Raw genomic sequence first — 11,504 nt, 5'->3', positions numbered from 1 at the left:
CCGTGAAAATCTACTCCAACCAACCTTACTAAAGAAATCCTGATATAAGGACTAAAATTTATTTTCCTTTCAACTATTTTTTCTTATTAATTCAAAAAATTCTTATGCACTTATATAGACACCAAAATTGGCCATGAAAGAGTGCATGCGTCCACAACCCTGAAATAAAACTGATCCTCTTTATATGTCCCCAGAATAAGCTGGAGTACTTACTCAGTACAAGGCTTTCTGACCCCAGGCACAGTGAGTGACTCAGGCCTACACTCCCAATGCTTGTAAAACTCAGGCTCAAGGATTACCTGGAGTTCAAGGGCAGCCTTGTCTACATAGTAAGTCACAGAAGAGAAGTCTCACTTATGTTCTGTCCTTACGATCGCCATAGGAACTAATGGCATTTCAGATGTTTATCATCTCATGCTTCCCCGATGACGGTAGCTCCATAGCTCGTTTCCCTATCTCTCGTCACCAGTCCTGTCCTCACGCCAATTTGGACTTATCCTGAACACAAATCGACCACATTATTTTTCTTTCATCCTCTGACCGCGAAAGTCCTTGCTGTTTTCAGGGATAAATATAACGTTCAGACACTTTAGCAATCAGAGGTGCTCCATAAAGAATTCATGCTAACATCTTCCCTCGTTTCCCTCCTCTCGTGGCCTTCCTGCATAATTCTACCCAGGTTATCCCGAGCTGGCTGTTCCATTTCCTCGCCTTTCTTCCGCCAATTCTCCCTCCTCAGATGACCTTTTTGACCTTCCATGGTGTATTCTTCAAGCACAGCTTGCTTAAAAAGACCCCCTTTTCCATAAAGCATTCCCTGAGCACTGATGCATCGTGCAGCAGTTTCTGCTGGGAAACTTCAGATGGGAAGCAGCTGTCTGGGGCCGGAAGACTCCCGGTTTTACTTCCATGTAACCTTATCTTTCTAAACAGACCATAAGCCCAAGGATGAAGACAATAGCTCTTTTTTGCTTCTTAAAACACACAACTTTATTGATGACACAAAAATAAAGTCTCAAATGTATAAACATAAGTCCACACAAAGGACCGAAGATTACCTTACTTATGAAGAATCAGTTCCATTTCTGCTCATGAAGCATACTAAAAATATCTCAATCCAGACAAGATAAAAATTGACATATGTATTTCCAGAACAAGCTTGAATTCATTTGGTGTCCATAAAATTGTCCAGCTATAGACTCTCATAGGCAACATTTAGTTTCAAAGTTCTAATGCGATTTACAATGTACAACATGTCCAGGGTATGAAATTAAAATGTTACTCAAACTTTAAGGGGGAACACATAGCCAATCAGAGTTTATTTATTAACACCTCAACTCTTTCTTTCACCTCTGGGTCACTACAGTCTGCTGCTAAGGCCCTAAGTTTCTTGGCACAGGCTTTAGGTCGTTGAAAGAGGAAGAAAAGGGAACTTTTACTGAACCTGTCTTGGGGATAAGTTTTTGCTCTTTTTTTAAAATGACGATTTATATTTTCAAAAAGTAAAAGGGCATTAAGGATATTCTCTTTTGTCTCCTTCTTGCTAAAAATGTTAATCAGTGCTGTTGGTGCATTGGCAATGAGCAAGTCTTTTGTCATGGATGGATTTTTAGAGAAATTCACAAGCATTCCCAAAACATGGTCTTTAGTTTCTCCACTTCCCATAGCCAACAAACGGAGAAATTCTGAAATATAATTGGTAACCATATGCTGATATTCACTAGTAATAGTCAGGTGTCTTATCAGTCTTAGTCCAGCTACTTGCACATTTGAATTTAAGGGACAGGTGACAGTATCTTCACATACTTGACTTAAATATGTCTTAACCTTTCTGTGATTTTCAGCAGCAACTGAGATGTTATTCAAAGCATTTAAAGCCTTTTGCCGGACAGTAGGATGGGGATTACTCAGTAAGCTTTGGATAACCGAAATTCCACCTATATTCCGATCAATTTCCTGGGGATAAGGATAATCAGCACTGTTATACAGTGCGTTTGTGGCTATTTCATGAACAGAAGGATCTTCAGTCATTTCAATCATGCAAATGAGTCTTTCAAGATCTTCCGGGTCCAGATTAGCATCCCGTCTACAGCGGCAGTTGCAAGAATGCACCTTGTCTCCGGCACCGGCTTGCTTTCTGAAGCCATCTTCACCTAGAAAGCTGCTTTGGTGTAATAGCTTGCTTTCTGAACAAACTATAGTTCCATCCCATACACCCATTCCTGCCCCAGGGACCATGGACGGATAAATGTCGCTTGGTTCAGCTGACCTTTTGGCTTTCACCTGAGATGTAGATTCATCACCATCACATCTGTTTTCATTACCAGTACAGAACCAAGACCATATGTCAACTCCATCAGCAGCAGCACACTTATCTTTAGTGCTGGCCTTATCCCCAGTCCCAGATTCAGAATTGGCATCATTTTCATTTGTAGATCTGAGATCATTACTGTCCTCATTGTCAGCCCCAAACAAGTTTCTTAGACTGATCTCTTCAATACCAGGGCTGGATTCTCTACTTAGCTCGTCCTCTTCATCATCATCATCATTTACATTCGTAGAAAAAGTCCAAGACCCTAAGCCAGCCTCTACCTCTGTCCCAAGCCTAGACCCTTTCGAGGCTGCATCTCCATCCCAGGACCAAAGCTCCATTCTGGTTTCAGCCCCACCCTCTGCAACAACTCCAGCCCCAGCCTCAGCCTCAAGCTTAGACCCTTTGGTGGTTGAGTCTTCCTTCCAAAACCAAAACCCCATTCTGGTCTCAGCCCCTGTCTCGGCCATGACTCCAGCTCCAGCCTCAGTCTCAATCCCAAGTCTAGACCCTTTAGAGGCTGCTTCTCCATCCCAGGACCAAAATTCCATGCTGGTCTCAGCCACAGATTCAGACACAGCCTCAGTCCCTGCTCCAACTCCAGCCTCAGCCTCAGCCCCAAGCCTAGACCCTTTAGAGGCTGCATCTCCATCCCAGAACCAAAATCCCATGCTGGTCTCAGTCACAGCTTCAGCCTCTGCCCCTGCCCCTGCCCCTGCCCCTGCCCCTGCCCCTGCTCCTGTCCCAATTCCAGCCTTAGCCTCTGCCTCAACTCCAAGCTTAGACCCTTTAGTAGCTGCATCTCCATCCCAGAACCAAATTCCCATGCTATTCTCCGTCCCAGCTTCAGCCTCAGCCTTTTCCCCAACTCCAGCCTCTGCCTCAGCCCCAAGCCTAGACCCTTCAGTGGCTGCATCTCCATCCCAGGACCAAAACCCCATTCCGGCTTCTGACCCAGCACCTGCCTCAACTCTAGGAGCAGCCTCAGCACCAGTCTCAGACTCAGCGGCAGCCACAGCTGCTGCCCCAGCCTCTGTCCTAGTCTCCACTCCCACCTCTGCCACAGGCTCTGTCTCCGCTCCAGCTTCAGGCCCAGCTCCAGCCTCAGTTCCAACCTTGGCCTCTGTGTCAACATCAGCCTCATCTCCAGTCACGGTGGCAGCCTCACCTCCAACACATGCGCCTGTCAAAGCCGTCTCCTCAGATCTGGTACAGGACTCGGTACTTGGCTTCTTTTCATCAGTCAACCCAGAACTAACGAAGTTTTTTTTACTAGTCCCTGACGTGGTGGAGTCGCTGGTCTTGTTTTTTAAACTAGCTACAGGCAAAATAGTAGCCTCCTCTGTCAAGCACCAAGACCCTATAAAGGCCTCACTCCCAGGCCCAAACCAAAATCCTTCATTGGCCTCCACCTCAGCACTGACAAGGAATCTCCCATTGGCCTGGTCTTGAGTGTCTAGCCTAGATCCTCCACTGGCTTCATTACTAGACCTAGATCCAGGACAAGAGCTTCCTCCACATGCTTGGTCTTCAAATTTAGGTTTAGTCTGATCCACAGACCCAACCCAGGACCCTCCAACGACATGACCACCAGCTCCACCCCAAGAAACTCCTCCACTAGACTGAGCCTCAGACACAGCTGGCCTGGACCCTGCAGTGGTCTGGTCCCCAGCACCAGTCCAGAATCCTCCTCCCATGGCCTGATGCTCAAATCCAGGTTTGGAACAGCCAACAACCTGATCACCAGTCCACGACACACCACTGACCTGAGTCCCAGTGCCAAGCCAGGACCCACTACTAGGCTGGTTCACCTGCACTGGCCTCAACCCTCCAATAACCTGACCACTGGCCCCACTCCAGGGGCCTCCTCCAATGGTCTGATTCGAAGTGTAAGTGCAGTACCATGTACCGGTCTGATCTCCGGGGCCAGGCCAAGACACTGCATTGGACTGGTCCCTAGACCCCATCCTAGATTCTCCACCAGACTGAACTACTCCACCAGCAGTCAGTTCTCCAGACCCAGGCTGAGCTTCTGCACTGGCCTGGCCCAAAGGCCCAACCAAGAACCCTCCACTGAGTTGGCCTCCAGAATTTGCCCATGATCTTCCAGCAGACTGATCCTCAGGCACTGACTTGGACCCTGCAGTGGCCTGGCCAATAGTGCCAGTCCAAGACCCTACATCACCGGTCTGGTTCACAAAACCAGGTTTGGATCCACCATCAGACTGACCACCAGTCCCAGTCCAGGACTGGTTCCTAGCGCCAGCCCAAGACCCACTAGACTGGTCTGCAGCCCCTGCTGTAGATACGCCACCAGCCTGGTCCGCAGTACTAGGCCAGGCTGCACCACCAGATGGAGCTACGGTCCCAAGCCTGGATGCTGCACTGGCTTGGCCTGTGGTCTCAGCCCAAGACCTTCCACTGGACTGATCCACGGGTCCCAACCCGGACTCTCCACTGGGCTGGACAACAGTTCCAGCCCAGACCGCCTTCTCACTGGCCTGATCTTCAAACCTTGGCTTGGCCTCACCACCAGCCTGATCAACAACAGTCCCTGTCCAGGCCACCGTATTGGTCTGGTCTACAGGACCAGTCCAGTATCCAATATTAACTATGTTGCCAGGTCCAGCCCAAGACACTCCAGCAGCCTGGTTATCAGCCACAGTCCAGGTCCCAGTAGTCTGGTCAAAAACCCAGGACACTCCACTGGCCTGGACTGCAGGCCATGACCCATCACTGACCTGACTCACAGCCCAAGGCCCTGCAATGGCCTGGTTTCCAGAGACAACCCAAGAACCTGCACTGATCTGGTTCTCAGCCCCAGTCCAGGAAACTGCACTGGCCTTGTCCCCAACCCAGACCCCTTCATTAGCCTGAGCTCCTGTCCAGAAACCTCCACTGACCTGGTCACCAGCACTTACCCAGGACCCAAGAGCAACCTCATTCTCAGGCCTAGCCCCAGTCCAAGACTTGATGTTCGTATCATCGCAAGCCACGGCCCAGGAACTAACAACACCAGACTTATCATTAGCCCCAGTCCAGGGTCCAACACTGGCTGCATTCTCCTCCTCGGTCCAGGACACACTATTCTCCCAGTCTCCATCTATGGTCTGAAATCTAAATTTGATCCACTGCTCAGCAGCAAGCCAGTCCTCGACACCAATCCCATTCCAGTAATAATCGTGCATGTTAGGCTGAGCAGCTACCACGTTCACCATTTCTGTGGTAGGCACAGCACCTGCGACTGGCATCGCATAGATCCTATTGTCTGCAACCGGCATCGCATAGATCCTATTGTCTGCGACCGGCATCGCATAGATCCTATTGTCTGCAGGGGCTGCTACCTGCAAACTGGACACACCCTTATTCCTAGCTCCAAGCAAGGCTGCGTTCTGGGAACTGACCACAGCCTGGGGCTGAGCAGAGCTCCTCGTCCCTGTTTTGGCTCCTGATTTAGTACTAGCATTGGACCTAATCTTATTCCTGGCACCCAGCAAAGGTTCATTCTGGGAACTGACCACAGCCTGGGACTGGACAGAGCCCCTTGCACCCAACCCAGCCTCTGCTTTAGGCACCGTGTTGGCATTACCCCTGACCTTATTTCTGGCACCAAGCAAGGCCTCAGCCTGGGAAGAAGCCAAAGCCAGTATTGTACTTGCCCCAGAATCTGCCTTAGGCACAGAATTGGAATTGCCTTTGACCTTATTTCTGACACCAAGCAAGGCCTCAGCCTGGGATTGAACAGAGTCCATTGTAGTTGCCCCAGCTTCTGTCTTAGGCACGGCATTAGAATTACCCTTAGCCTTACCCTTGGAACCAGGTAAGGTCTCGCCCTGGGAATTGGCCACAGCCTTGGCCTGGACAGAGCCCACTGTACCTGCCCCAGCATCTGGTTTAGATACAGCACTAGAATTTCCCTTGACCTTAGTCTTGGTACCGGTCAAGGCACTACCCTGGGAAATGGCCACAGACTGGGGACAGGCACCCGCCCCAGCCTCTGCCTTAGGCACAACATTGGGATTGCTCTTAACCTTATTCTTGGCACCAGGTAAGGCCTCACTGTGGGAATTGGCTGCAGTCTGGGACTGGGCAGAACCCGTAGTATCTGGCCCAGCCCCTGCTTTAGGCACAGAATTACGATTACCCTTGACCTTATTCTTGGCACCAGGTACGGTCTCACCCTGGGAACTGGTCACAACATTAGCCTGGGCAGAACCTGCTGTAGCTGTCCCAGTCTCTGCCTTAGGCGTAGCGTTTGAATTGCCCTTGGCCTTATTCTTAGTACCAGGCAAGGCCTCATTCTGGCAATTGACCGCAGGCTGCGGCTGACCACAAGCTTTCTGGTCTGCCTTCGCCCCTGCTTTAGAAACGGCATTCGAGTCACTTTTGCTATCAACCTTGGAATCAGACGAGGCCTCGGCTTGGGTTTTGGTCCCAGCTTGAGGCTGCGCACAAGTTTTCACGTCCGTCGCAGCTCCCGCTTTACACTTGGCTTTGGCTTTGCCTCTAGCCTTCCCTTTAGTACTAGGTAAGGCTTCACCCTGGTTCTGGGCCACAGTCTGAGCTCCTTCCTTAGGTGTGGTATTGGCATTGTCCTTAGGCTTGATTTTGTCGTCAGGCAAGTCTTCACCCTGAACATTGACCACGGGCTCGGGCTGAGGACAAAAAGCCGCATCTATACTAGGCTCTGCCTTGGCCCCGTCATTGGTATCACTTCTGGTTTTCTCCCCGGTGTCAGGCAAATTGTTTTTTGTGTTTGCCTTGGCCCCTGCTTTAGCCGTGCCATTGCTATTACCTTTGCTCTGAACCTTGACATCAGGCATGGCTTCCGTCTGATCGCTGGCTACAGCTTGAGGATCTGTATCAGTTATGTCTGCGCCAGTCATTGTCTTAAACACAACCCTGGCATCTTCTCCACCATCGATCACGGCACCAGGCGTTGCCTCAGCCTGTATGGTGGCCACAGTCTCGGGCTGTATTATACAGGCTCTCATATCTGCCTCCGCTGCACAAATGTCATTTGGATTATCACAAACCTCATCCCTTGTCCCTGGCGAGGATTCAGCCAGAACGTTGGCAACAACATGAGGCTGAGAAGAAGCCTCTGTGTCTACCCCAGAGCCTGCCTTAGATGTGGCTTGGCCGTCCCCCTTGTCATCAGCCTCATCAACCGACATGCCAGCGTTTTGGATTATGGCCACAGTCTGAGGCTGCGCAGAGGACTTCATGTCTACTCCAGCCACTATGAGGGGCATATCACTGGGATGTCCATCACTGTCAACTGTGGCATCAACTCTAGCCTCAGACTGAGTCCCAGTCACACTCACAGGCTCTTCCAGTGCTCTTACTGTGGCTTCTGCCACGATTCCAGTCTCATTCCTGGTTCCAATCGTGACTACTTCCTTGGTCACTGCCAAGACCTCACTCTGTGTCACTGTTACTCTGTTAATCTCTGTCTCTTTTTCAGTGAATGTACAAGCTTCTGCTTTGGTCTGGGTCATTGCTTCTTTCTTGACCTCTGCCCTGTCAGCCATTGCCCAAGCGTTAACTTTGGTCTGAGTCACTGCCTCTTTCTTGCCTAATTCCTCAGGCTCACCATCAGTTTGTGTGACTGCCTCTTTCATGGTCACCTCCTTGGCTTGGACTGTGGCTTCAGTGAAAGCCACTGCCTCTGTCATGACCATTGCTTCCACCAAGGAACTGGTCCCAGAATGAGTCTCTATCTGTTCCTCAAGCATTGCCTTGGCCTGACAGTTGATACTGTGGCTAACTAGAACAGGGATCTCGGTGTCTACTTCAGCCACGGGCTCATCTCCTTCTCCAGTTCCTGGTTCAGTCATGGCTCTAGTCTCAGTTTCTGTTCCAGCCATGGCTTCATCCGTGGCCAAGGCCTGGTTCTGTACCCCAACCACACTCTCCGTCTCGATTCTGGACCCATTTCTGGCAAATCTGCTCGCACTCTGAGTTCTTCCCTTGGTTAATCGGTAAATGCAGTAACAGGTACCAGCCCAGATCACTAGCCCTGCAGTTGCCCAGCCCACGTCTATAACGCGGCCCATGTAATCACTCCTGCTAAGGCAAGAGCAATGTAGAAAAGGGCTTACTCCGGCTAGGAAAGAGGGTGGTGTGTCTGGGCAACGGTGCTTAACCCCTTAATGGCCAGTAGAGCTGCCACCGGAAGTAGACCTAGAAGTGGAAGAAGGAAATGAATTTAACCATCTCTTCTAACTCTACGGCATTATATAGATAGATACAAACAGGAACAGGAAAGCATAGAAGCAATGTACTTGTTGGGAGAAGAGGAAGATCAACCAACTTTTTATCATTCATTTCATTTCTCCTACCCTGCCCAGTGCCCAGCTATTTTCATATGCAAAATAAATTGTGTCAAGGATGGCAGAAGGGCTGATGATGAATGGATAAAGAACAGAAACTCCCAGAACTAGAGTTTTAAGGTATCTATTCTGGTTGTCGTTATGCCTGGTTCCCACTCATACGAACCTGGAATGAATGAAGACGTTCCCTCTTCTATCCTTTCGCTTGGTGAAACACCCCTAAAGCATACGTTTAGACCTAGAGAAAGGGCAAACAAAGGGAGAGATCTAGAGGAGTTTGTTTTTCATGGAGCAGCATATTATTAGCAATTTACTCCCTCAATTTACCGAATGTCCTTGGGTGCTATCAGACTCTTTGCCATATACTACGATCAAGGTAAGGGTTTGGGGTAAATACCAGGAATGGCGAGAAAGATGGCTGTGAAAAAGAAGAAAAAGCTCCTCCAGCTCGTCGCCTGTGGAATGCACACTGGTCTCCACTAACACACATCCGAGGCAGACCTAGACAATTCCCACCCTCTTACCAGTTATACTGATGAGAAAAAAATTCTTCTTTGCTTCCTTGCTTTCAGTGATCTCAGACTCCGAAGCAGACGTGCAGGAGGATCTAAACGCAAGTAGATAAGCAGGAGACAATGGCGACTGCGTCCTTAGCAGAACAGACAAGCACCCTAATTGTTAGCCCCAATGTCTGCATCGCCAGGGTCCTGGTCCATTTTAACAATGTATCCGGTCTTGTGATCCCATCTCTAGCCTTCTTTGTCACAGCCCAGTCCGTCCTCCCTCAAATATTCCCACCGTTTTCTTTACTGCAATTAACAGGTTGTATTGCAGCATTGTGGAAAGCAGCCATATGGAGACAAGGCAGAAGTGCCAGCCACTGAAGCCCTTTCAAGCTCAGCCCACCCTCTTTTGTCATCCCCAGCCACTACCCACCTTCATACCAATCTCCATAGTTCCAAAACCGTCTCCCCCTCTTTCCTTTGCTTTCAGGAATAAAAAGTCCTACTTCAAAATGAAAAGCCCTGGGAACAGACAAAGAACAGGGAGAGGGTGAGTGCTTAGTGCTTTTGATAGCCTAGCATGAAACATCTGTGTCCCCCGGTCCTGCCTTTCATCATTTAGAGACTCAGGCATAACCTAGGGCTTCACCTACACTGCAATAAATAGCACAGAGAGGGAGAAAGGAAAAGGAAAAGGAAAGGGGGAGAAAAAGAGAAATTTTATTTTTTAAACCACCTGTAGGATTCTAGATCTTTCCTAAAAAGTCCACCATTTTCTTTATCAAGATGGCCAGGTAGGCATGACTATCTGAAAATTGGAGGATGGCGTAAGAGATGGAGGCCCCAGATCCCATGATTCTTCAATCATAGCCTGCCATCTGCTTCCCTGAAAGCCATCCCTAGGAGTCTCAGCACACGATACAAGGTGTGGAGGAGGGCTTTTGCTTCTGCAAAATCATTATCCCATCCCCCCAAAGGCTATATCAAACAATAGTACCATCATTTTACACAATAATTTCCATTTTTCAATATTATCTGACACAAATCAAAGTAATCTATAATACAGTTTTGTCCTTATTGGTATTCGCCATAGAATTTAAGTGAAAAGCCTGAAGCCCGATAAGGAAACAAAGCTTAGGTAAAGTTCTCAGGCTAGCCCCACCCCACATCCTAATCACATATAAATACAATATATTCAGATACATATATATGCGCACACACAAATATAATAGTGCCTACGTGGCTGCATAGAATCCATACAGAACTTCAATGGTTCAGTATTGGTGCTCACACTAACCTCCACTGATCCTGTGCAGTTCTCTTGTCTCCGTCTCCGTTTTTCCCTCGCCTCAGCCACAAACAGTGCCACACCGAACTATTGTCCAAAAGGAGAGAGTAAAGGTACTGAGTGCTTAGGCCAGCACCAAGGCCACGCATCCCAACAGTCTCCTTTTTGGAATCCGGTTGTCAAACGTCCCTCCCCTCGTTCTGAGACACCACCCCTACCGAGCCCGCGGTCCAGGCACTAAGGCCCACCATTTTCTCAGCAAATGCCACCGTGGCGCGCGTCCCTCCTCTGAAAGGAGCAGGAAGCCCGCGGACATGTGCGGGCGCCCATTGATGGAGTTAATTAAAGAGGATGGACATCTCCCTCTGTATTTCCCTCTAGAGACTCTCCCCACCAGCGGCCCTGTCAAAGCACAGGGTTCCCTTGCGCAGATTCAGCCAGGGGCTGGGGGACGCGGGAGAATCGGAGGGGAAGGCTCCTTGAACTTGATCCAGCATGGACACCCCCCTCCTCAACCCATCTCCAATACGCCGCCGAATCCGGAGGCTGCGGCTAGCAGGGCCGTGGCGCAGCGGCCCCGGGGCCCTTACCTGATCAGCTCTCCCCGGGCCCGATGCCAGCCCGCCGCGCGCAGGGCAACGGGAGCTGGTAGCCAGACGCGAGTGACGACTGCACCCAAGGCTGCGTCGCTCTGCAGCTCCAGGTCACGTGAGGGCCGCACGTCATCGCTCGCCCTCCTCCCCACAACCCCCCACTGGTCGGAAGGCAGTCAACAGGACCCCCATCAGCACGCACAAGCACCCCCCTTCCTCCGGTCCAAGCGCGGAGCCCCAGCGCACCTCGCCCTGTCACTCATCTCCGCGCTCTCCAATCTGAGCGCCCACAAGTGTCATCACCATCTAGCGGTTGGAGTTTACCGGTCCCTGGTTACTAGGAAGGGTCTGTACCCCCACCCACTCTCAGGCCTTGGCTGTAGCCTTTTCTGCATCTTTGAGGAATCCTTTCTTTTCCTCTCAGGATACAATGCCAACGCTCCCCACCCTCTCTCTATACAACCTGCCCTCCCT

The 11,504-nt window shown here is 50.0% G+C and overlaps 1 protein-coding gene across 2 annotated transcripts; it reads right to left on the bottom strand.

Annotated features, from left to right (window-relative positions):
- Nucleotides 1-1,054: 1,054 nt before the first annotated feature.
- Armcx4 (armadillo repeat containing X-linked 4) lies at nucleotides 1,055-11,107 on the bottom strand. 2 transcript variants are annotated; one of them, XM_038317522.1, is made up of 6 exons: nucleotides 11,028-11,083; nucleotides 10,447-10,524; nucleotides 9,583-9,671; nucleotides 9,171-9,253; nucleotides 8,813-8,884; nucleotides 1,055-8,497 (listed from the first exon to the last, which is right to left on the bottom strand). In XM_038317522.1, exon 6 carries the CDS (start codon nucleotides 8,368-8,370, stop codon nucleotides 1,312-1,314), a length of 7,059 nt encoding a protein of 2,352 aa, XP_038173450.1. In that variant the 5' UTR covers nucleotides 8,371-8,497; nucleotides 8,813-8,884; nucleotides 9,171-9,253; nucleotides 9,583-9,671; nucleotides 10,447-10,524; nucleotides 11,028-11,083; the 3' UTR covers nucleotides 1,055-1,311. The 2 variants fall into 2 exon arrangements, with proteins under 2 accessions (XP_038173450.1, XP_038173451.1); XM_038317523.1 differs by lacking the exon at nucleotides 10,447-10,524 and having other exon boundaries at nucleotides 11,028-11,107.
- Nucleotides 11,108-11,504: the final 397 nt, after the last annotated feature.

The sequence above is a fragment of the Arvicola amphibius genome, chromosome X, assembly GCF_903992535.2.
Source record: "Arvicola amphibius chromosome X, mArvAmp1.2, whole genome shotgun sequence".
NCBI classification, from domain to species: domain Eukaryota; kingdom Metazoa; phylum Chordata; class Mammalia; order Rodentia; family Cricetidae; genus Arvicola; species Arvicola amphibius.
Note: the sequence above shows the minus strand (reverse complement) of the source record. Positions and strands in the feature narration are given on the sequence as shown.

Bases quoted from the DNA above. Each gene is read 5' to 3' on its own strand.
- Armcx4 (XM_038317523.1), bottom strand. From the start codon at position 8,370: ATGGGCCGCGTTATAGACGTGGGCTGGGCAACTGCAGGGCTAGTGATC.